Genomic DNA, 26,696 nt, shown 5'->3' with positions numbered 1-26,696 from the left:
GAAATCTTTATTTACAATACCTCCTGTACTTCAGGTGTTCAGTAAAGGAATCTTCCTATACAAGACCTTTTATATTCTGGAACACTGTCAAAAGAATAAAGATTCCATCTCTTCCAGTATTCTATGGAAAAAAAGAACAATTAGCGCGTGTTTCGCAGAGGGATCAATATCGTGTTTTAGAGTATAATGTCAAAGTGTCATAAATAACTATGGCATAAGAGTAACCTAAGACATGCCTACCGCTGGTAAGTCAGTGTAATCCACCTTGTTAACGCGTTATGAAAACTATATTCTTCCTTTCGGAAATGATTTAAAGGTGTTCCCCGTTTTATAAAATCCCTGAATTCGGAAGTTATTGGTGATCGAGAACTTCAGATAGAAACGAATTAAACATTTTACTAGGTCTTTACTCTATGAACAGGACTACACGATATCAATCTTTGCGCATGGACATTAATAAAGAAGTATTGTTTACTTAGTGATAGATAAAACGAGGCTTTCCGGGTTTTAATGAGGCAATTATCACGTTGTCTAGAGACACCTTACTTAACTTTTATCTTCATTCATATATCTAGAGATATCATCTTATGACACAAGCAAATATTCTCTACTCTTGTCTTTTCGTGGATTTTTGCTCGTATCTTGTTACGATGGTAGGTAGGTAGGGAGGGAGAGAGAGAGAGAGAGAGAGAGAGAGAGAGAGAGAGAGAGAGAGAGAGAGAGAGAGAGAGAGAGAGACATAGCTGCCAGATGTTATATCATATTCATCGTTGTTTTCTTAAATCTTCTTTTTATCTGGTATAGCCGAAGGGAAGATGCGTGAAAATTATATTGAGTGGGATCAATACTTCATGGGAATGGCTCTCATCTCAGGACAGAGGAGCAAGGATCCTGACACACAGGTCTGTTTTTCAAATAGTTTTAACTAGCTTTAAAATAATTGATAGGATGATCTTACGCCGCGAGTTCTGAATAAGCAGCAGAAGGAGTGAACCAATCTTATTTTATTTGCGTTATTTTGGTAAACTAAGGCTTATACAGAAAACGAAAAAAAAAAAAATACGCTGATAACGTGAAACCGAGGCTTCTAACTTTCCGAGAGTGAGTCTTCGTACGGGTTAGTTGTTTTTGTTACTTTTTATTCGCGTCATCATTTTCGAAAAAACATACGCGTGAGTTTTACTACGCTGACGCCTTATCAAGGTCGCACCCGCTCTGCTGCTATCACTGAATTTTTTTATGAAGACTGACTCGGTATCTCGACCTTGGATCATACAAGTTTATTGTTATAAATCCATGCGGGGATAACTGAGCCTGACTAAATAAATTTTTAAACTTAGTTATGTCCATATTTCCTCTATACCAAGTCGGATGAATATTTCGCAGAGTATGTGTATCAACTCCATTAAACACAGCAAGAATATTACAGTCATCTTTGATCACTTCAGATATTTGTGTATACCGCTGGGTTACATAAATTAAATCTGTGTTTTTATGTCTACCGCGTGAAAATATTCTGGCATATTGGTTGCTTATCCAGCATTACGTCGTCGTATACAACTAAATTATTAATAAACCCATCAATATCATCTATAGATGGCGCTTCATCGATATCAGAAATAAATTCAATAACATCTTCACCGTTTTCACATAACAACTTTGCACGTTCGTTAAAGTCTTTTAACACTTCGTAGCATCGCTGGTCATCCACAGATGGAGCTACTAAACACAACTTATCCTATTTCAACCGTCTCATTATCAAATTAAACAGCAGTTGCGTTTAACCACTCCCAGATGGATCTATTAGGATCATTCGGACATAATTTGGTAACGCAGCATGATGCTTGACCGGCTCTTGTTTTCCTGTCGCTGAAAAATCAATTACATCCATATTGTAGAAATATAATAAATAATATGGATTTATATTGTGTGAAATGCATGGCGCTTACTCCCACAAGTGGACTAACAACTATTACAACAATAAATAACAGATCAGCGGTCACAGGTAAGTGTGAGCAATATGGTACAGAGAAATTTAAATTTATTTTTAATAAACACCCCAATCTACAGATTAGATTCAACTGCTCCTGAACGTGGATTTTATTCGTGAACAATTAGAGGTAATTCCTGAAGACACACAATTACCACCGCGATCACTTAACTAGCCCCTTCCCGCACGCCGATTACTTTCAAGACAGTTCAACATCACATTTTCGCGTGTATGACCAAGATTACGATCTTTTCTATCCACGGTAAATTGTCTTGGATTATTACTCGAATATCGCCACACCATTATACAATTACAGCCTGCACGATGATTATTCTGCTGCTGCTTCAGCGCTATGATCAAAGTCTCGTTTTTTGTCACTTTGTTTATAACCAACTATTTGTTTTTCTTACTATATTGCTATCAATGACATCATTGATGATTTCTGTAACGTCTATGACAATTCTCCTCAGCTGAGATTTTCTTCTGAATCTAGATACTGCGAGATAAACAAAGTTTGACCATTCAACACAGTCATCGACAATCCAAACTCGAGTATCAGAGATGGTTAACCTTTGAGATGAGTGAATGGTCATTGCGTATCCTAACGTCCACGGAGATTTATCAGCGTGTAGAGCATCCTGAACAACACTAACATCAACTGCGACATCATTTAATACGGGATTCTGTTTCTCAGGCAGTCCTGGTAAATCAAAATCGATATTCTGTCGTCGTGTATCAGCTGGTCTATAACACAATGGTACACGTGGATCTGAAAACTTTTCTTTATGCAACTGAAATAACCGCTGTTGAAGTGTATCACGAACTATCTTTCTACTTGCCACTATCAAATCACTTGGTCTCACATTTGCAGAAAGTCGTTCATAGAAGTTTCTGAAATTTTACGCATTATTTCACTCTGAATTTTATTCGGTTGTAGTCTGATTAATTTTTTAAACTCCCTTAATTCTACAACAAGAGATATGTGATCATCAGTTATCTTCTCGTAATAATCTACAAAATGCTTTAACCACCCGTGCAGAGATGGCACAACAAACACTAGTGGTTGACCGTGATCGTCGCACATGACCACAGCTGTATTTTGAAATAACAGCCAATCGAGAAACATTTTTAACATATCTTTAGATATTGTGCACACTTCATCCCAAATGATGATCTTTGGAATATATTTCTCTCCCATTCGATCAGAAGTCCATGTGTCACCCTAGTATCGTAAAAAGCTATGATAAGTACATTATTGCATTCCTCGTTGGTTCATTTCTCTTGCGAGTCTGTGTGTAGGTGTTAAGACAGCCATATCATCTGAATTCTATCGAAATAATTCGATCACCCTAGTCGTCTTACCACCCGGTACGTTTAGATAGGCTGTCTTGTGTCTGGATACTGGGTCATACACAGATGCCGCAGACGATAATTCTGATATCTGATTATTTTTGTAATCAATATCTTTAATCGTAACATCTGCGGATTCAGAATAATTATATAACATTTCTTGTTTTATTCTCCATTAGCCCCATGATGCATCATTACTTGTAAAACGAGTCAGTAATTCCGAATATTTTTTATCGATATAGAATGAATCCGTTGCAACTCTGACTGCACTGGTAGGGAATCTATTTATCATCGACAATACATATATAGACACATAAGCGAGCATTGAGGATCTTACATGAGTAAACTGAGGAGACTCACCATCAATATAACCAACAATTGTACCTAATAGTGTTCTGTTAGACATGTAAGCGTTTTCTCGACTTAAAAATATATCTCTCTTTGTTGCATCGGCGATTATAAAATAATATTCAGCATCATCTAAAATTAATCGTGCATAATGTCGTTTATGATCATATGCCCCACCTTGAGTAAATTTACCGATTATTCTTCTACCGAGATCTTTTGAGGTTTTATCATCATCAAGTGGTCGTAACCAAACTTCGGTCTGCTTCCGATATTATATAATTGCCCGACTTGAAATCAACGATATTAATATTTTACAATCGAGCATATATCGTAAAATAACTATTGGTGCCCAGCGTTTTTCTGAAAAGTGCCTACCAAATCAAATATAACAGATCAGATGAAGACCCTTAACAAACTCAAATGATACAATATGGGCGAATCCGGTTAGATCAAACTCAGGTAGTGGTCCATTTATCGATACTCTTGTCATTTTGTTTGTGAGGTGTCCAAATCTTTTAAAATATCCAGAACATTCTCCGTAGGCAAGAAAACTTCCCGGATAACACGCGACCATATCAACCGAGACAACTTCACTGTAATTAGACTTGATATTTCACAATCCACCGTGTCCGTATTCACAGCAGCTTAGTTGTTTTCTTCTTCGAGAAATTCAAATCGTGTTGGCTTCCACAAATTATTTTTTCTTGCAAAGTGAGCTGCAACAGATGGAACTGTAAAGCAATTCTTTATTAATTGGTCAGTATTCTCCGTTGAAAGTTTGTGCTCAAGATTTTTAATTTCTTCATGAAAAGATTCTTTACGATATTTTTAGCCGATAAGTCCTACAAATTGACCTTATTTTTCATCATCTGAACTTTTAAATAGATATACTGACACAGGGTCGTTTTTTCTGATTTCGTGAATAAAATCAAACATGTTTCTCACAGAGTCTTTCTCTGGGTAAAATCGTACGGTTCGATCTCGCGAAAATATTGTTACTGCGCTGGTCCAAGCGTGAGCATTATGATCAACTATATTTATTGGAGATCCCTTTTATATAATGTTCCGAATCGTATAAAATCTCCCCATTTATCGTTGCTACCGTATTGGGATTTTTAGTGTTTTTTTCTAACTTAGCGACATCATTTATTGCAGCTCCGGTATCCAAGACCGATTCAGTCTTGCAATCCAACATAGGTAACTTTATAATAATTTCTGAATCATATATCCGTCAGATGTCTCCGTAGCTCATTGCTAAAGCATACAACTCTGATACTCGAGGTCTGGCGATCGAATCCCTGTGACGGATGTTATCGACGGTTGCCAAAATTTCCCGATTTTATTTATATAATTGAGGGCTCAGCCTCCGCATCGAAACCCAACAGGAAAAAACACACCCTCCCATCCATGTCACTACATCTTTTTGCACTCTTCCGGGGTTGATTTTGGGGGAGGGTGTGCAAAAATATGTTGAATGTAGAGAATGGCTCCCGTGTATGTTGTACTGTTCTTGTATATACTAAATGTATAGAATTAAGTTATTTAAGATTTATGTACTGTGTCGTCCTCCACTAAACACGCTGTCTTGAGCTTGCTAGACTGTTGTTTGACAGGTTAGTGGTTCACATAGGTGGTTGCGTTTCGTGTGGTCTGAGCCTGCTAGGATGTCATATGGCACCCTAAGAGTTTCACATGGGATTGTGTCGTCCTCGGTGTAAAACAAAACACCCTTCTGGACATCCTATGATGTCATATGGCACCCTAGGCGTTCACATATGTGTAAAATATTTTTCTTTTAAACATATATTTAGTATACAATGAATTACGAAGATATCAATGATATTATATCTGCTATTAAAAAATTAGAAAAAGACGGCGTAAACATACTTGATGAACTAAATCCTGAACAAATTATTTCTGATTTTGAAACATTACAAGAACGTATGGAGGAGGGGGATTTACGTTACCATCAGAATATCGAATCGTAAAAATTCAAACGGCGATGTGTCAATCCTTAGCTACAGTCAAAGACAATGACGTGAGGATATTCGTCTCTCTCTCTCTGGTGCAATCGAAAAAATAGATCAGAACTATCTCCTGAATACGAAGCAAAAGAGACAGTTAATACTCGTATAAGACAATGTTTAGAATAATTATGTCAGAGACTATTAGTGGCAATGAAAAAGAAAGTTAGACTCATTCGTGAAAAATGAAAGTGAAAATGTGTCAGATTTTAGTCTTTTTGACTGATTTTAGCCCATTTATCAAAAAAAAAAATATCCACCCTTGATTTTATCCAGGACAAGGAGGAGAATTATTTATTTGCTGTTTTTATTGTGTATCACGCGTTAGTTACAGTTTTAAAGTTTATACTTGTTCCTTTGCTAAAACAATGGAGACAACACTCTGCAAGGATATCCTCCAAAATCGTAGATTTTTTTTACGATTTAAAAGCTTCGAAAATCTTAGATTTTTAGGATTTTACATATAAATTCTAACTTAAAACGTCTCCACGAAGGTCAATCAAATTATTGCTTTAGTCAGTTAGCTTGAAATTTATTCTTGATCATAGCGAATTATGACATCGTAGATAGACCGGGTAAATTGGTTCCTGCACAATGAGAGATCCAGGTGGGACCTGCGGGGTAAAAGTATAAAGAATATATCCTTGCTGTGCTGTGCCTGCCTTGATATTTATGTGTTTGTATGATAGCTTACATCAATTACATCACATACAAGATTGACCGCCATCGTTTAAGTTATATTTACGATTTGCGGAGAAACGTGGCGGCCTTGTCCATGTGGGTCATTGTTGTATTTGAGAACAGGTGTCGGCGGCAGTGTTTTTCTCCACTATTCAAGCATTGTAGGAAAAGACTCATCGATGATATCACTGACTGACTTTTTTATCTCAGCTGCGTTATACCCGAGAAATTAAAAATTCGAGTAGATCCGCCTCTGTTAATGAATATGCATTTAAAAATTGTTGTTCATAACGATTTATGTTGTCAGTGTAATCAGTTATTGCCTTAATTATTCTTTGGTTAATATATTCCATATCAGATACAAGCTGATTTAATATTTCTACTTGTTTAATGATTTCCTTGCGTGGACTTGCTATATCAAAAAAATTTTCTTGGAAACTTTATTGTAGTTTTTCTCGTTGTGTTTTATGTCCTCGATTAATGATTTCAAAATATTCAATAATTTAACTTAGGTGAATACCAATATATATTGTTCCTCCTCTAGCATATTTTTCAATAATAAAATACCACCACATATAATCCTTACTGCTGAAGCCAAAACCAATACCCAACATTGCATTTTTATATCAAGTATGATTGTTTGTCTGAAGTAAAGTCAGACCGTTTTGGTTTAGGTATTGGTGGTGGTGACTCCGGGGCAACACGAGGCCATCCTAGCACTGATCTGATGATGATTGAAAAATATTAACGGCGTAATCCGGAGAATTTACCTCTATCACGGTGGACGGTGTTGGTTCATGGACTTTTATTGCTATCTTGGATTCCTTTCCGGTAATATTTTATTCTGCGCTGGAATTCATCATTGATCTGTTCGATTTGATAACTCCCCATGGATATTCCAACAACCTGCCAGTCCGAGTACCATCTGGTTTATTTTAATTGGCAAATACCAGCGATTTACTTGATTGTAGATGGCCAAATGATTTTGACCTGATATTTGGCCAACTGTAGTATACCCGCAACTGCGCACGGGCGATTTCTTTTACTGGAATCGCGGTTGGAAAATTAATACTGAATTCAAGGTTGGTGGCTTACTGATATCATTGTGGTTTTCAGCGGACTTGTGTTTGTGACTATGTGCTAAAGTAGTTCTGTCATTATTCAAACTTCCATTTCCCAAATCGATGACTTTATTGTATGCCATAACCATTATGTCAAACTCAGAATTTGATATCGTCGTATCGTCAAGGCTGGATGATATCAGCGATGATAGTTCAGAATATGCGGCCGTGGTTGTACTTAATCGCACAACGTAGTCATTTGATTTTGTACTCGTGCACGTGGATATCTTTTCCGCGATAGTATTAAAAACCCAAGAGATGGCCGCCGATGATGAAACACATATCGTTGCTATTGCTATCGTTAGCGTGGTCAGTGCTGATAACACTACGCCGGTGGACGCAACGAGTGTAGATACCGATTATACAACAACATCGATGGCAACTACGGTATTTTTTTACTTTCGCTCTATACTTGTCAACGATGTTTTTGGCGCTGTTTTTCATTCACGTACTTGATCATATTTAAATGTTTGAACGTCAATTATATTTTACATAGTAACCAAATGAGGCGTTTCAGCACCAAATTCCAGACACCACCAGTAAGATGTTGCGATTACTTTATTATCAGCTGCTTCCAGTATAAATGTTTCTTCGTCTCCGCTATTTAACACAATAGACACAACCCAGGAAAACTTATCGGTTGAATGACGCCAGGGATATGTAGTATATATCTCAAATTTTGCAGCCCTGAACACAGACAGCCTGTACACACCAGTGACTTCTGCAGTATGTTTGGGAGTTTTATTTTGCTGTGTCCATGTCGAGAATCCCGAAGACACTGTGTATACTATATTGGTGACCTGTTTTGGGGGGAATTTTAATTCGATTAAATTTGTTAACGATCTCAGGAATCCCACTTATGATATCTTCTAATGTTTTCTTAATTGTATCGATACTCATCTTGACATGAGAGAGTTTCACGTCAGCCGTCAAAGGATGCCAAAGAATTCCTCTGCGGTTTCATTACGCTTCCGAAAGTTTATACGGAGATTTGTAAACGCACTTACATGAACGTCGTACTCGGCTTGCAGCGTGACTATCAGAATTATCTTTGTAAAACATCATTGTGGGACCTGCAGAGTTTGTATAATCATCAGAGTATCTTGCCAGTCATATTATTGTTGTAGCAACGTCAACATCTTTCTGAATTGTCTCGATATTTTTTTCCATCAATCATATAAGTGACGCTATCAAACAATGCCATGATGCCGTTGTTGACAAAATCAACTCGCACTTCATCTGCGTATAGAGTATTGTCTCCTTTTATAATTTAACCTTCTACCTCAATGAAAGCCTCAGCGGATAAAAGGTATCTGCTTGTATCATGGACTTGTTATTCAATTCTTTCATTCCGATCTGGTAGTCGTGCTTCAGAAGAATAAAATTGATAATCACGCACGGACTCATCTTTTAGGACCGGTGCTTCCATGTCAAATGCCGTGTCGGATATGCGCTTAAACATTTTGATTATAATTATTTTCGTCTAACACGAGGATTATCCCTTCGGTAAACTCCGCTTCCTAATATTAAACTTGAAATATTATTCCCTGCCTCACTGGGTCCTTGATCTGCTAGCGATGCTAGTTTTTGATTTGCAGCTTGATTTATTATTTTAATGACATTTGCAGGCATTACTTCAGTGCTTGTTAATTTCACTGGTGATTGTGCTCGGATCGCATGCTCTCTGCTTATTAGTCGTGCTAGTCTTTCGTTGATTGCCGAGAATGCTTTGCCAGCAACGTTGACGATTGCACCAGGAACTTTTTCACGAAAGACGTAAATAGGTTTCATCAATAATTGTTTTGCAACAGGTGCTAATTTTGGAGCTCACCTTCTGAATAATCCATGAACAACATCACCAAGTCCGACTCCGTAAATCGCTCTGAAGGTTGGTAATCGTGAATTTATTACTCTGACTATTACAGATCCACGCTGATTATTGTCTACGATCATCTTATTGTACGTGCCATTTATCTAATCATTGTGAAAACTAGTCCCTTAATCAAGGTCGTCAACAAGCTCATCAATAAGTTCCCTGTAAATGGTAATATCCATGATATCGCCTGTGAATAATGGTTCACAAATATCAGCTGCTTCATTAATTATTTCTGGAGAATTATTACCAGCACGTTTTCCTCCTATGAGAACTTCTAGTCGTCCTACGTCAGAAAGAATAGTGATAGGACATGGAGTAACAAGACCACTTCCTGTAAAACCGCTTTCGGTTGCTTCTCTTTCCTCAATAGTCTTAAGGGCGATTTTTCTTCTTTTCTAAGTAGCTCTTTAGATCTTTCAAGTTCCGACATCAACTTTTGCTGCGGTGAAGAAGATTGTTGTTGTTCTATTTGTTGCTGAGGTGGAGGAAGCTGATATGAAGGTTCCTGCTGGGGGGGAGGGGTTAGTCTTTGCTGTTGTTGAAGTTGTGACTCCCAAATAGATGTATTTATGTCGTTAATATATTCAATGTATAATTCATCATCATTTCTGGCCGGGGGTTTGTTATACTACACGCGATATAGCCATTAAAAATAACTATCAGTATATATGTCAGCGTAATTAGGTTTTAAAATTTAGACTTTCGAAGAAAACTATCAAATGCATCACGAAAAATCTTTTTTTTATAACTTTTTCTCTAATGTTTTCAACGACACCTTCGTTAATTTTTTTAATCAGTTCAATGTTTTCTTTTCTTACTTTAGGTTTAGGTGCAAGTTCTTTTGTCACGTCGGCGATTTCAGTAGGAACTCTGCCAATACCTTCAAGTATTTCTTCATCGACAGGGGGAGGTTGTGCAGCAGTTATGTCAGTTGGAAGAGCTCGTAAAATCGATTTTGTTTGTTTAGTTGTCGCCGCTATTTCTCCTGTGTGCTCAGCGGTTTGTTGTACTGGCGCAAGTAGTCCTTTAGTAGCCGCTACGACTTTTTCAGTAGCTGTTGTGATAGGCTTAAATAATTGTTCTGTGCCTGCAGCGAATTCAACTTGGGCTTCTTGCCGTTCTTGTAGTATTTTTCTGAAAGAATCTCTCACGGGGAGAAATTTATTAATTACTTCTAGTTGCATTCGAGCTAGACGTGCAGTGTAAGATTCCGGATGAACCATTATTTGTAATAACAATTTTTAATTAATAGCTGCAGAGAGGGTGCGACCTCAAAAAACACCTAACCCGTAAGAGACACTCACTCTCGGAAAGCTAGAAGCCCCGGTTTCACGTTATCAGCGTATTTTTTAGTTTTTTGTATAAGCCTTAGTTTACCAAAATAACGCGCATAAAATGAGTTCGGTTCACCCTCTCTGCTGCTGGATGTGATCTGATATGATACGATATGATACAAGAATATCTTCTCGTTAGGTTGGAGCATGCATCGTAAATGAAAAGAGACGTATAGTCGGAATTGGTTATAACGGAATGCCTGATGGCGCTGGTGGCTTAGAGGACAATGATAAAAAGTTTCCATGGGGGAAGGCACCTGAGTTTTATAAAAACAAACACTTGTATGGTAAGTATTTCTCTCTCTCTCTCTCTCTCACACACACACACACACACACACACACACACACACACATAAATACACACACACATTTACGCTTCCCCATCCTAATTATTTTCCCGGTTTTGCACAATGCTACAAGTAATGGAAACATTTAATCCTTGGCGGGTTCTGAGCCACTTGATCTTTAACCTTTGGCTTATGCCACTGGTCCTCAAACTAGCTGCTATAACAATATAAATTTGAACCACTTACGTTCAGACTAGTTGTTATGGAGACATACCTGTGTGTCACTGAACTTCAAATCTTTACTAGAAAGACCGGGTTATTTACATTCAAAATAGTTGTAATAATAATAAAGATAACAGGCCACCTTAGCCTCTGGTTGTCAGTTGTTATGATGAAAACCGCAGCTACTTGTGGTCAAATTAGTTGTTATATGAACAACACCTACGATAGCGATTGTCAAAATAGATGCTATATCAGCACGTAACCTGGTCCGCTAGTCGTCAGGTTAGACACTGTAGGAACTTTTGATTTTGTGGATATAACAAATACTTCTACAACAATAGAACACACACTCTCTCTCTCTCTCTCTCTCTCTCTCTCTCACACACACACACACACACACACACACACAAAAATATACACACACTTCTAATGTATCAATTTTGATTATAATTTTACACCCTTTATTACATTATTGACACTAAAATATTATACCATATTTACAAATCACTATTCTATTGTTTTCAATTCTTGTCAAGGGAATCCTAAATTTGAATATCAATTTTATTTTCACCCAATTTGCAAAGTTTTCGAGAATTATTATTCTTGCGATATACGTGCTGTACCTATAAAGGTCATGTGAGTTTTGTATCAACCACATTCATTGTCACGACACTGCCATACAATTTTCGTGGACCTTATTATCAAAATTAGAATATATTGATTTAGATCATATCACTAATCAATGGACATGTCACCAATTGAAACAAGCAATCAAGAAAATATTTCTATGTATGGATTAACTTAATTTATTATCATACTAAAGACGCGTGTGGAGCGCTCTGATATAACATAGATCACATAGAGTCTGAAAATAAAATTATACTTTCTTGCATATTTTTCAAGTACAAATAATAAACGGCAAAAATATGTGCTGACAGTGGAAAAGTTATGGTGAATCTTTTAATTGCTTTGTGACTTGAATACAAACTTTGTTCACAGTAGTATGCCCTGAAGAATTATAAAACTTAAAAGATTATCGTAATATCCATGTGTAATAAATCATATATTATAAATATAAATACTTACATGTTGTGTGATTTTTCAAATTATTACTACAACGGAAATGTAACGTTGAAATTTTAGATACACACAATGACAAAAATTACAGAATACAACATTATATATAACGTACATTATAACGATAACAAATCCTGGAGACAATACAGGTTAAGGTATCTTTTTTCACAGATCGAGGAAAGAACAAATTTAATATGGTGTAGGGATGAGTCGAGAACGTCTAGTCCAGACGCGTTTATAAGCCATTTCAAACGATTTCTTTCCTGTGATTGAAACTATGACATCAATACATGTATTTATTTCTGATCCCTCATTTAATCTTTCGAAATGTTTCTAGCTTTAAACATTGTATGAAGTTCAAAAAGAATTGAGATTTATGAAAGTTCTAGTCACTGTGAATGTAAAATGTTGACGCGCATACGTCGATGAAGACACCTATGTACCGACTTAATAGTTGTATGGAACACTAGATCACCAATGTAAAATCAAATGGGTATATACTAAATTGCAAATTATATATCAATATAAAAATATTTGTACGACTGGGCCGTATACCAATCAGTTCCCACTGCAAACATTAAATTTACAAACAACAAACAAATTAAGTAAACTTGAATGCCTTGGAGTGATTATTAAAATATCGCAAAGATATCTAGAAATAGCTATAAAAGTACCAACACTACGACTATTTGAAGGATTATCGCACAACATTCAGTACTTAATTTACTATGCACGTATAAAAGGAAGAAATATATGTTATTACCTATCGAATTTGGAAGCTGTGTGTTCAGATGGGATTAAAACTAAAAATGATATAGAGAGAAGTTACATTCTGTCAGATGCCGTGCTCATCATCATATGAAAATTTTACATATCTTTGAGATACAATGCATCCAATAAGTTTAAATGAAATTCTTTTCAGTCACTGAATAGTGATGTCCTTTAGAAAACAAATGGAAAACTTGAGAAAGAAAATTAATGTAAAAATATATACTAATTAAAAGAAGTATTTTAACTTCAAGATGATATTTCATTCATAAGAAGAGGAATGAACTATGAAGTTGTTAGTATTAGTTAAGTTAAAGAACAATATAAACAAATTAGCCAAATGGGTGTATACTGATTTCCAATGTCAGAAGTAAGTTGGACGTCGACACGTTTCTGTACACAATTCCACATTAGCTGCACCGCATTTTTCTGTCGGATCTGTTGACTTTATATTACGATTGATGTTTAAGTTTAATTTCTTTCTACTCGACTAAGTGCTTTATCTTTCATTTCTTTCTCCCCGTACTCGTGGAGTTTGAAACTAAAGTTGTTTCGACATCTTGAAAATATTTTCGTCATTTATTTAACGCGAATCTGCAAAATAATCTGCTTTGAGATGTGCAAAATATACATATTATTGGCATACCGCAAAAATCTATTATTTTTTAATCTTCATCTTTAATTGTGAAACTTGGTCTGTTTAAAGTAACTCTTTGTAATTTTACAGTCGTTACAACCAATCCACCGGAAACACTACTTTTCCAATCGCTCTAAAACGTAGCAATTAATATTATGTTTTATACATTTTTCTATAATGTTCCATCTTTTTAATTAAATATTTCTTAATTAAATTAATTTCATTAACTTTAATTTAAGTTCATGGTCATTACGCAATTTATATACAATTTAATTATATGATTATCCTGTCTAGTAGTATCCCTTGTGCCATGAAAGAGTCGTCAGTAAATTAGCTGAAATAAATTGCGATAACCTAGTTTAGTATTTCTTCCATACCGCTGCAAGTATGGGAATCTATTCAAAAATTGCTTCTAAAGCAAACAGTACGAACTGAGTTTGATGTCTCGTGGTAAAAGGTGCTAATTGTTGTTTGTGTATTTCGATTGATATATATTGATATTATTGCTTTTAAAGTTGGTTATGACTCCACTATCAACTAGTCTATTAACTAGCTTTTTAATCCGATTATCGTCAACAATTCTGGAAATTGTTTTACCATTTTTCATTCTTTTTGTCCTCTTCTATTGCTCGTTGGATCATATATTAGCAGGCTCGTCCGTGACATATTCTGTATAAGGTGTTGCATATAATACATGCATCTATAAGAATTACTCCATCAATCAAATAATAACTGTTGTAGTCTATTTTAACACTATGTAAGTCATTGTTTTATAACTCCTTGCATTTAGCTCTCTAAGCAGCCATAATATTTCGCAATTTTCTGCTCTGTCTTTCTTAAATTCTTGTGAACGTTTCCAAGTTGATTCTCAAGATTACCTTTTATAGAATCTTTTATCTTCTTCGATGCTAGTTTCTTCATTTTATAGTTACTACCTTCTATTTATTTTGAAAAGTGATTAAATTTCACTGGAATAGATATTCAAGTTATTTTCATGTTGATTTCAAATGTTTTACTAGATCACACTTTTCATGTTCCGGTTATGTTCAAACTACTTTCTAGTTGTCTTTCGAGTTATTTTTCACTTTTAAATGTTTAAATTATATATGTAGCTACTGAATTTCTAACATAATTACGTCACGTTTTATAGAACATTTTTGATTATTGTTTCAAAATCAAAGTACTTAAAGGCTAGAACGACAGCGCTTAACGCTGACATTGGCAAGCTAAACCTAATGGATACAATTCAACTAAAATATCTAATTCCGTTTCCAGCAATTAGTTCAAGTTATCAACTAGACTGTCACTGTATCTGTCCATGACTGATATATAGGCTGAGTTAGCACTAAGAAACAAATTGATAACATTTCTTGATTTGTTTTAGATCCATTTTATGTTAGTATTTATCAGTCACGTAAAAATTGCTCCTTGTATATTCCTTGTATGATACTATTATTTCCTGTTATCCCGTCTTCAAATATTGAATTGACATCAATATCTTGACTACATAATTATAAACCCTAACGTTTTCTTTCAGGCTGATTTTGGTTCATTTGAGTAGTGCACAATGACTGAAAGTTGTTATTGTTTCTTGCTTGTGTTCCTCCTGGTCCTCTTTAAATACGTACTCCTTATACTTTACCACCAGATGGACTGCCTAGCCTTCCTTTTCTAACAGTTCAACCATTAATTAATGATGAATTAAAAGAAGATATCAAACGTAATTTTAAGTTATGTGAAAATGAACATAAGTTAAATAAAGCTCAGTTTTAAATATTGCAAATAAAACATTGTGTTTCGAAATATTGATAATTATCTTTCTCTAATAGGTAAGAAAAACATAAAATTTACCATTAGATACTATATCTGGTAAAACAGGATCAAATAATGTTCTTGAATCATGAGGTTGGACTATAAAATGCAAAATATGGACAAATATAAGACAATATAAAATCAAACCAATAAAAATGACTACAGTTATAGATAATACCAACAGGCAACATATTACCGATATTGTTGCTGAAACACATTTGGTAATCTTCTTTCAACTTATATAGCAAAAACACACGATAATTGCATTTAGAGAATTATTGATCTAATGATTCAAATGGAACGGCAAAAGAATTAGCTATAACGATCGATGTAGGCAAAAATTCATATATCGTTTAATGATGAAGATGGATGATAATCAAAGGGATGTGTGGACTGCTGTTGTAAATTCACAAATATTAATAAAATAGACTTTGACGTGAATGAAAACAATATAAAGAAAACATAAGATGATATTGTTACAAAAAAAGATCCAGCTACAAAATCCAAATCAAAAGAGATATTACAACTTTATCAAATGTAAAAGCACAAATAGTTGGGCATTTAACATACATATAAAACAACTTTGGAGAAAATATTAATAGCGCTTAGTCAAAAATTAGAGAAAAGTTATCATTGCGAGAAAAGTTAAACCGGCTGTTCCCCCAAAAAGGCGCAACAGTTGACACCGTTTCAGAAGCTCTTGATTTTACAGCAAGAACCCTTGATTTAAGAGCAGAACATGTCGTAACGTACAAAGAGCAGGGCATGTGTATTCATTTAATGATAAATTTAAAACGGTAAGTAAAATATTGCTGAGTATTTTCATTGTTAAAAAGAAAACAATATTTTCTTGTGCAATTCTTCGTGTAAAAAGCTAGCTTTTAAATTCAGCCGGAAAAATATTTTATATCTGAGAATGTTATTTTGTTAATGCTTGAATTGATTAACTTGCTAATTGCAATTGTACTAAAATTTCCTTTTACTTTGTGTTAACGAAATAATTACATATTAACTATCATGTTAATTGATTTCGAAAAGTAAATTGGGCCAGTTCCTGTAAGCAGAGATATGATAATAAATATTTGTTTGTTACATGATTGGTATATTTTATATTAGCTGGTAGTGTACGTTCGTCTATTAAATTTACTATTAACCCTACTATTAAAGACTGTTTACCTGCTTATGTAGTTGCATTTTCTACCACGTCAGCGTTTTGTACAGCATTTAGTCCTAGAATAGTTTTAATGAATCTGATGAGCTTTATAAATTATTGTGATAACCTATTGCATTATCGATTTTCATCTCCATATCACAAGGTGTCAAGAATACACCTTCAACCACAACTGGATATTCTAGTCTAACGTTTGAATATGAATGCTCTTGGCAAAATCTGATCGTAAAGTATTCATCTGAATCATAACGTTCTTCAGCAAAAAAATAAAAATAAATATTCAAATAACGTCTTATGGTATCCTTAACTGTAGAAGAAACTGCAATGCATGTTTTATTTTGTATTAGAGCACCTAGAATAGATATCACATATGATCGAATAACCTAATTTAGACGCACAATGTATTTGTTTGTTAGTCCGTTACTAACTGAAATAAAGAAACAAATCCATCCTACTTTCTCTTCCTATAGTGCATGAGAGTCAAAATACACATAATGGGTTCAACTTTATGACTAGGATATTATGTACTAGTTGTTAGAGTTTTCTACAGCTGAATATACCATGATTTGATCATATAAAATATTTCATAATTAGTTTTATTCAATGAATTCCAATTCATAGTAAATTTGAAATTAATGAAATTGAGATATGCCCTGGCTTCTTATCCTACATTTTCTTGGAAACTTAAGGTAATAAACAAATAATAAAATATGATTTCCAAGACAGAGAATTCGGTCCATCTAAGGGCGCTGATTTCGTAAACAGCAAATGGAGACCACTCACGCTGACCATGTTTACAAAACGTTGTAAATCACATTAAGCACAGCAAACGAAAGTCCAACCCTCTAGTGATACCGACAGCTATCACAAGAAACCAGTTTTAAAACTCTCGTACCATTCACACCATTTCTTCATTCTGTCCCTGCTTTGAGTCCGAGGTCCACATTCCCTTTTTCTAACCATACCGTTATCTCTATATGATATGATTTAAATTAGGGAAAATGCACACTAGAAAGCACAGACTATACATTTTAAGATGTTTCGTGCTTCTCTTTCTTTAGTGTGCCATGCAGAAATGAATGCCATCGTCAACAAGATGAGTGCTGATATACAAGGATGTACGTTATACACCACGTTGTATCCATGCAACGAGTGCTCAAAATTGATGATCCAGTCTGGAATCACAAAGGTTGTCTACCTTGACGACAAAGGGTTTGACAGACAAGAATACGCTTCGTCGAAAGTTTTGTTGGAAACGGCCAAAATCGAGTTTAAGTAAGATACAATTTTTGTTTGTCAATATTTTTACCGTGCATTCTATAAAACACAAGTCTAAATGGTGCGAGCAAGCATTGCCTAGCAAAGCCATAATATCAAAGCGCAGTCATGAATTTATACCAATTCACCATGGAAACAAACACCAATGTCTGCTAAACATTTAACGTGACTAGCACTAAATTTATATAAGAGCATCCTCAAAATTCATTTCTTCTTTTTCAATTTTAGAGGATTGATTAAAAGCCATAAAAAAATTGCTTTTCATGTTTAGGTTTGATCACCAAGAATTGTGTATAATCCATTATTGGCAATGCGTTTTACTTTTTCTTTAATATGGTCGAAACCTTCACTCCTGTATACACTTCTTTACCGCATCATTTCATACTGTCTGCTGCATAATATACGGTTTGTTGTCCATTACAGGTTCAGATGGAATTCTTTGTGAGAGTTGATATTAGCAGATTTCATATTTTAAACAGCATTGTAATTGAATCTGTACAATCAGACCTATGACCATTTTTAAAATAGCAGTTATTTACCTTACGAAAAAAATACAATCAAACCATTGCATTTGTGTGGACAGTTGAAAGTATAATAATACTGCCCTGTCTTTTCCATGTCTATTTTCCATCCCTTCCATCACCCATTTAAATTTTACAACAAAGAGAGGAAATAAAATCTAGGACATCCTTATACATTTACTTGTAATTAAAAAGTTAAGTAGAACTTACAAGCAGTAAGACACATCATTTTGGTACAGGACATAGTTCAGCTAAATCTATGGCTATGTTATTTTGTCTTCAACATAACACCTATTATGTGCACTGACTGATACGAAGCTGGGTAATTTCCTTAATGCTTTTCCATTATTATTATTATTATTATTATTATTATTATTGTTATTATTATTATTAGACAATCACTTAAGTTTAAGGAAATGCATGTACCTCTATTGACATTATTATATACAGTTTAAATATAGTGGACCTTTAAACGCTTTAAACTTCATACGTATTGTATGATAATGTTTATTCGGTAATAGAAAATGCAGCATCTTAATCTTTCCTCAGCACATGTGTTATAGGGAGTATGTCAATAACTTCGCTCATCATAAGTGATAGAAGTTTCAAACAATTTAACTATTTCATGCATATGACAGTTAATAAATTTGATTTTACTCTTATATTATAAAACTAATCATAGTTCATATTAAACGAGATGACACCTTGCTATCGATCCTTCTTACAATCAACAGTATGATTTGTTGCCATGTTCAGTACGTTAGAATGATCTGGTTGTTAGGGGCAAAGTGCATATCAAGGAATCGACAGCATTGGTCGACTTGTGTTTTTTTTTTTGGTTTGTCCACTTTTGCACTTTTCATACACTTGAGTTCTCACTCTCTGAATTCTGACTCTTGAATATTTCTGTCAAAATAAAATGCAAAATTTCATCCTACTGTAATGTTTGCTTGCCCTATTTGATATGATTTTAAGCAATGACCTAGCAGTATTTTTTGAAGGTTATGGGAGAAACTTTTCATCCAGAATCAGTACAATTAAAACGTTAATGTTCTATATTCGTTAGGCTAATTCATCATGTATGCTAGCGGTCATGCATTGTGGTGGGTATATATATATATCGACGACTAGAATGCAGTTTGTGATGTTTAAGGCTTGACGAAATTTGAACAATTTGATATAGCTTGATCATTGGTATATAGAATTATGGTCTTTCTAAAGATTTCAAATAGAAACTGAAATGCTATCAATGTCATGTCGATCGCTTCTGATTAAAATATGCTGCAAATTGATTTTTTACATACTGTGTGGATTATTGCTTTCTCCATGAAGTAAACAAATTAAAAAGCGTGATCATCTTTTTTGTAAGATACTTTTAAAGGAAAACTAAGCAATATTTACGCTTAAGAGGATTATGTATCGAGGTCTTTTCTCAGACAAAAATAAAACGAAAATAAAATATAACGAGGAATATGACAGCAGATACTTTAAATGCTTTAAAAGATATAAATGCCGGGTGTAGTCAAAATAAACGTTTGTAAGAATGTCAGATTTACTTATTTTGGGTTAAGTGTTTATTAAATACCTAAGTTGATTGTCGTCTTGATTTCTTCTGTGACCATATGATGTTTCACGAACAGTCGCATGACCATTCCCTCCCCCTGCGTGCATTTATAAACTCAGAAGTTTCACAAAGGCTGACACGTTTGCCTCTTTTTCAAGCTGGAAGGTTTCTTTATGTATTACACTTCCTATTACTTTCTTAATTTTGTTATTGCTTAGTAAGTACCTAATTTGTCATATGCTTGTCACAAAGGATTACCAATAACGTATTTTATTTTTCAGGAAGTACGAACCAAAGGGTAAACTGGAGAGCCTTTTGGCAGCACTTGGAAAACTGTAGATTTCATTAATTTGGTCAATACTTAGAATACAAATGCCAAATGATACTGTATCAACACAAATAAATATGTCAAGCAGTCATTAAAGATTAACGCAAAGCTATTAGAAATTTTGGAAGGATAGAAAATTCAACGTGTTACTGATACGCTGTAGTAATGTTACTTTAAAGACTAATGTATTCTACTGAAAACATAGCTGTAAATGTTGCCACAAACTGATTTAATTCTTTTATATTAAAATGATTAAGTACTGTCCATTTTGGAAGCATGCTTGGCGATTCTCTTCCATATGACGAGCTTTATTACCGTTTTGTAGTATTTGACGGTCATGATATATTTAAATGAAATTTTTAGGACTTACCGAATATAATCGCGTATAAACCCGTTGGCGTATAAGCCGACCCCCAAACTGAACAGATATAAAGACTATAATGTGCATGACCCGCGCATAAGCGGCTTCACAACTCTGAGACATCTCAAAATGCACGAGGTAGGTTCTAAATGTGTTTATTTAGGCAAATTGATATTTAAAAAAGTACATGTATAGTATAATTATCTCGAGGTTGGCGTGCATATTATTAAAAATAAATGATATAAATTTGTTTGAAAAGTAATTTATTTAATTTTCTGTTTTCTTATTGTTTCTGCCTAATTTAGATTTGTATATAATTTGATCGAACGATCACACTAATTTAGCAGTTGCAAGTTGCTATAAAACTACCTCTCCCTTTTGACGCGATTATTGTTTGTTTATGCTTTATTTTATTGGACATTTTATATCAATGCACCAATAATAACGTTTTTACTTTGCTTTGAAATTGTAAGTACCTAACTCTTTAAAATGTAATCCCAGTATGACAACATAGCGAACAAACAATACGGTTCGATGCTTTCACGCCAGGAGGAAAACAAACTCCCGATTTTTGAGATTGCGACACGCCAACCTCCCGATTTCGTTAATATCATTTCATTTTTGCAGAGTACTCACGATTATTAAATTATGTCTTCGATTTTGATTTCGTCTAAACAAAAAAAAACCACAAGTTATGTTGTATCACCTGTGAATTATTGTTGTGACGAAATGCTTATTTTTCTGTCAAGAATTCGCATTTTAACAAAATATAATGTTAAGTCAAACATTTTTTCACGTAAATTACTGATTGTTTTTATCTCTACAATAATACCAAAATAAACAATAAACTAGAGCAAAAAGTAAATCACAACAAGAAAATCGTCCACAATTAATTTCAATCCCACGAATGATCACTACGAATGCTGTAACTCCATATACTATAGCGCCATTCTCACGAAAAAATCATACATGAATGAACACTTTGCATTTTTAACTGTATATACCAATTTTAATTACCATCGTTAAATTAAAAGAAGTAATGAAAATACACAGCACGCAGCAAATGTGTCCTCACAAAACTAATTCATAATACATGTTTTATAATAAACAATACTAAATGCTTTACGAGTTGACAAAAATGGAATAAGGTCTGATATACAAAGAGGTGAAAATAGTTGCCACATGTACGGTACCATGACGCTGGCTATTTTGGTATTTTTAGTTCAACAAAATTGTGAATCCGTTATTTGCCAATCATTTGCGGGTGCTTGCGTAACACACAAATGTGTATAATATGGATGCTTTGAATTATGGCGTAAGGCCAGTCGTTTTCAGAAAATAGCTGATTTGATAATGATGAACTTTCAATTAGTCGTGCTGGGTTTCTTACTGGTTTATTTAAGACTATTCTTTAGCTTTTGTGCAGTTCGACCACAGCTGACCAGAATATGAAAACAGGGCACGTCTTGGGGGAAAATATGGCACGTCAGAGGCAGAAACGGCGAATCTTTTTGCGAATTCCACGCATATTGGACAAGGATCGATCAATATTTAGTGTAAACAAGGTTTTAAAAGTGCCACGAATAACCGTCCGATTTAAGGCTCCAATCCCTTTTTTTTATTCAGTCTCCTTGCTTGGCTTTTGAAAGAATCATATGTATGCCTTACACCCCGTTTTACAAAACTACGTTAATCGTGCTAATATTATGGAATAAAAGGCAATTACACATCAATGTACTGGTATAGTTACCGGTCAAAATTCGCTCGTATCACAAACCAGTTTCACGGTTTTAAAGTTTAGACATTGGCCCGCGGTAACCCGCCACCCCACTCTTCTTACAGGCCTTTTATTATTTTCAATGCAAAGTTGTATATTTCAATGTCTATTGTTGAAATGACAGTTATAATTCTGGTTTCATGGATACTTCAAAACAAATCTTGATATATCCCCAAGATTTTCGAGTCATATAGGCTTCAGTAAATCCTGCTTTAACCCTATTGAGCTTTCTTTATTCTGCAAGCAGATCGTTGAAAAGCGATATTCCAAAATTAAAACTGCTCACCTTCTTGTATCTTAAATTTGCTACATCATTTGTTTATTTCAGTAATTACCTATGACCGCCATGAACATGCGATCATTCCCTTTTTCCGTGGGTAATCCCCAAATGCAAAGCGTGACATCATTGCTATATTTACTCATCATGGCTAAAGACAGTAAACATAAAACTTGACTAATTGCTCATTAAAAATAATGTTAGTAGTTTCAGTTGCACAAAGGGCAGCAGGAGATATAACAGTCCAATTTCGTTTACAACTGGAACCAATTAAAGGGGGCATTTCAACAAGTAATCACAAAATATAATATATGTCAACGGATATAATCAACGTCATGAACTTATCAATATATATGACTGATATATATATCTATCAACAGGTAGATTAAAGTATAAAACTTATCAACATATAAGATTGATATATAAAGTTATAAATAAGTCTGACTTACCTATAGATCTATCAATGTATTTGATCAATGTATGTGTGTATGTGTGATTTGGATTTTTAACGTAGCTTTAACATTTTTACAGTTATATCACTACTATGTCTGCAGTGTGGCAGTTGACAGTGATTTGTACCAGGCCGACCAGTCCTAACAATAACTTAATGCTGAGCGCCAACCGAGGCAGATGTCAGCATTATTTTTATAAGTATTTCCTATGACTCGACCGGGATTTGAATCTGTCATCCCGCACTTGAGGTGGACCATCTATCCACTAGGCAAAATGCATTGTGATTAATAATTGAAAAAAGAAAACAAGAGTAAGATATTAACCTAATATAGCAGTTTTTATATACCATAGGAATAATTACCTACCATAACCGACAATGTGAACCAGAAATTCCAAATCACTTAGATGCGTAACAAACTGCAATACAGTTACCATAACAATACGACACAGAGCCCTATTATGTCGTCGGACACTCCAGTTAATCTTGTGACAATGTATAGGTGACCACACCTACATGAAATTCAACGAATTTTGCTCTTTGCATAGATTTGTATCTCATAACGTTTTCCATACATCCCGCGTGCACGTTTCATTTTCTCTAAATATTGTATTCGCCTGAACAAGATCATCTGGTCAGGCCTCAAAAGTGCTTAGAAATAATCTAATCAAATTATGATTGTTTAAGAGTGTGCATGTGTCCTTTCTCATAAGAGGTTTTATCTGAGTGATTCTTTGATGATCAAAATTAATTTGGTGGGACTGAATAAAAACAATGCTACCTTTCAAATATATATAATAACAAAATAATTTCAGTGATAGGTTTCAAAATTTATTTTAAAATCAGGTGGCTTACAAAATATGATACTTTTTCTAGATGTTTTAAAAGTAATTATTTCGCTTATCGCATTATTTGTAACAATATAGTATTTCTATAATTAGTATATGACCACGGTGGGTTTAAAAAAGTATTTCATGGTTTTAGAACCTTACCAAACAAAACTTACGAGCTTACGAAGGTTTCTGAAGTGCTAAAGCTGCTGAGTGGTAGTCGACATATCCCACCTATGCTGCTCACAGGAAGAAGATCCACGTCGATCTACTTTACCAGACCAGAGCTGCGGCCTCTGTGGGCAGGGTAAAATTACCCTTCTATTATAATGAGGAGTCCAATTTGCGCCTTAGCAGTTTTAGAAGATGACTTTTGCGTCATTAGAGTCATGGCGCAGTAACGATTAGTAGATGGCAAAAGAGGATGCTAGCCAAATTGGAGTGGTCTGTACCCTAGAACAAAAAATAAAACAAATATGACTGATTATTAAATGACATCTGTCCCATCTTCCATTCTGATCATTGCTGGATAATTTCCATTAATGCCGCATTAAACGACACAAGAAACGGCATCATTGCAGGACCACATTTATTACAACTGTCGGTAAGGTGTCACGAGAACGGCATCAAATTCTCACAAACATTATTAATGAATTACTATTCACTCATTCAGTATTCGAAAGATAATAAATATTGAAAACTGATTAAATCAGTTCATCTCCATAGGAAATTTGAGGCGCTGACAGGCAAACAGCGAAAGCTAATCTTCACATAGACTAGAAATAATAGGAATATTAAATGAAGCTCAGTGACATAATCCTTGGATTTACAAATGAGAGGTTGATTGGTTCAGACTCAGCATCCGTCTAAAATAGTTTGCATACACGACTGAGTTCCATATTAGTATCTAAAGCTTTCCACATTAAAAGTATATAGAAACTCCACTGAACTGCTTGCGAATTACCCTGGGAAAGCGTAATTAACTCTGGAGTGGTGATGATCTTGTGTAAAATATATGCAGTGGGCGCCTAGACACGGTGACCAAATTGAGCCTCTATGTCTTGGAATGACACATCCAAGGTCAGTACGAACAGCTCTAGAAAAGAGCTGATTGCATAAATGACATGCGTAGAGTACCGATTGAAACTAGCAGAACAAAAGGACTTCAATATTAATAAAATATACAATCGTGTAATGAAAAGTTCTGGCTTTTCTATGTGAGTGATAAATGGTTTTGCTTTTATTGTACAACCCACAGGGACAGGCTTGTGGTATAGAGATTGATAGTTTGCTTTAAGTTGTCTAATATTTCTTTTTTCTACACCTTTAAAGGCAAGAGTAAAATATTGAAGTTTTGCTACATAGATAACAAAATGACGAAGATTCTTTACTTGAAAAGTTGATCCCAAAACATTTTAAAAATTGTAAAATTTCCGCAAGGCAAATGCTGAAACATAAGAATAAGGACTTTTTTTTTTAAAGAATCGTTAATAATACTTTGAAGATGTTCTGATGAGAAAGGTTAAGGAGTATGAATTTTACCGCGTTTACTGCTTTGACAATAAAACTTTGCTTGGACATCTTTGTGGCATCATCTATACTTGTAATTTGGAAAATAGGTCAATTTAGTTCTGTAAAAGATTAACTTGAGTTTAAGTATTAGACTTATGACTGGGCAATCACGAAAAAGACATTGTGATAGTGAACATAAATGAAACAGATTATATCAATGAGTGTTTATTCAACACTTGACATACCAAATTTAGATGGGAAATAAGTGATACTATGACATGGATCTTTGACAGGATCAATCGATAAATTGCATTTTCAATGCAATGTATGTGAATGTTGAAAGATTAAAAGGCTTGTGTTGCCGTAGAAAATGCATATTACATTTCAACTTTTCTTCTTATCTAGACAGTTGAATTTGTGCAAAATGCACCCAGGATCTGGCTATAAGTCATTTATATAGTTTATGGATACAGTTATTGATTTGAAAGATTACACTGCAGTTTAAAGCACAATTAGGTTGAATAGAACACCTCAATTAATATTCATGAAAATTTTGAAGATAAATATATTAGAACTGTTAGAGTGTTATAATAAGATAAACATGCTGACATGGTAAGAATAATGTTTGTAAAAAGTTCTAAATTTATTCAATGCAATGGATAAGTTATCGGATAAAAGAAGACTGTTACTCCATCGACAGGTATACCACCTGAATACTGATAAGTTGCTAGTTTAGAAAATATCATTATTAACTGCTCCGAATGTGTTAAGCAGAACTTATTTCATGTAGCTTAGACTCGACTTCTATCTTCATAGTCACACTTGAATAAAGAATACATTGTATTACATGTAAAGGGATTTGATTTTGTTCTTAGTTAAATTATCTCAGCTATATCCACTACAGGGACTTCAATTTATGATGTTTCTTTTCTGTCTGAATTTTGCTTTTCTACTAACTGGTGAATTTGGTATCTGGAAAATAAATTTAAAAAAAACCAGGATAAGAACAACATTACAAATATGTCCAAATACAAATACATTTTCATGTGCAAATAAGTCATATCTCATTTGCGGGGAGGGCAAAAATAGAAGATGATTT

General features: G+C 34.4%; 1 protein-coding gene across 2 annotated transcripts in view; it reads left to right on the top strand.

The window, feature by feature from the left end:
- Positions 1-26,451, top strand: part of LOC149779117 (deoxycytidylate deaminase-like) — a 66,407-nt gene extending 39,956 nt beyond the window's left edge. For both annotated transcript variants that reach the window (XM_089939670.1, XM_089939672.1), the window contains 4 exons: positions 805-902; positions 10,864-11,011; positions 17,760-17,973; positions 20,343-26,451. In XM_089939670.1, coding sequence (XP_089795796.1) covers positions 805-902; positions 10,864-11,011; positions 17,760-17,973; positions 20,343-20,400 — 518 coding nt within the window. In that variant the 3' untranslated portion in view covers positions 20,401-26,451. The remainder of the gene's footprint in view (positions 1-804; positions 903-10,863; positions 11,012-17,759; positions 17,974-20,342) is intronic.
- The last annotated feature ends 245 nt before the right edge of the window (positions 26,452-26,696 follow it).

The sequence above is a fragment of the Sinohyriopsis cumingii genome, chromosome 17, assembly GCF_028554795.1.
Source record: "Sinohyriopsis cumingii isolate HCF-2022 chromosome 17, ASM2855479v2, whole genome shotgun sequence".
Lineage (NCBI taxonomy): Eukaryota > Metazoa > Mollusca > Bivalvia > Unionida > Unionidae > Sinohyriopsis > Sinohyriopsis cumingii.
This window is presented reverse-complemented; position numbering and strand designations above follow the sequence as displayed.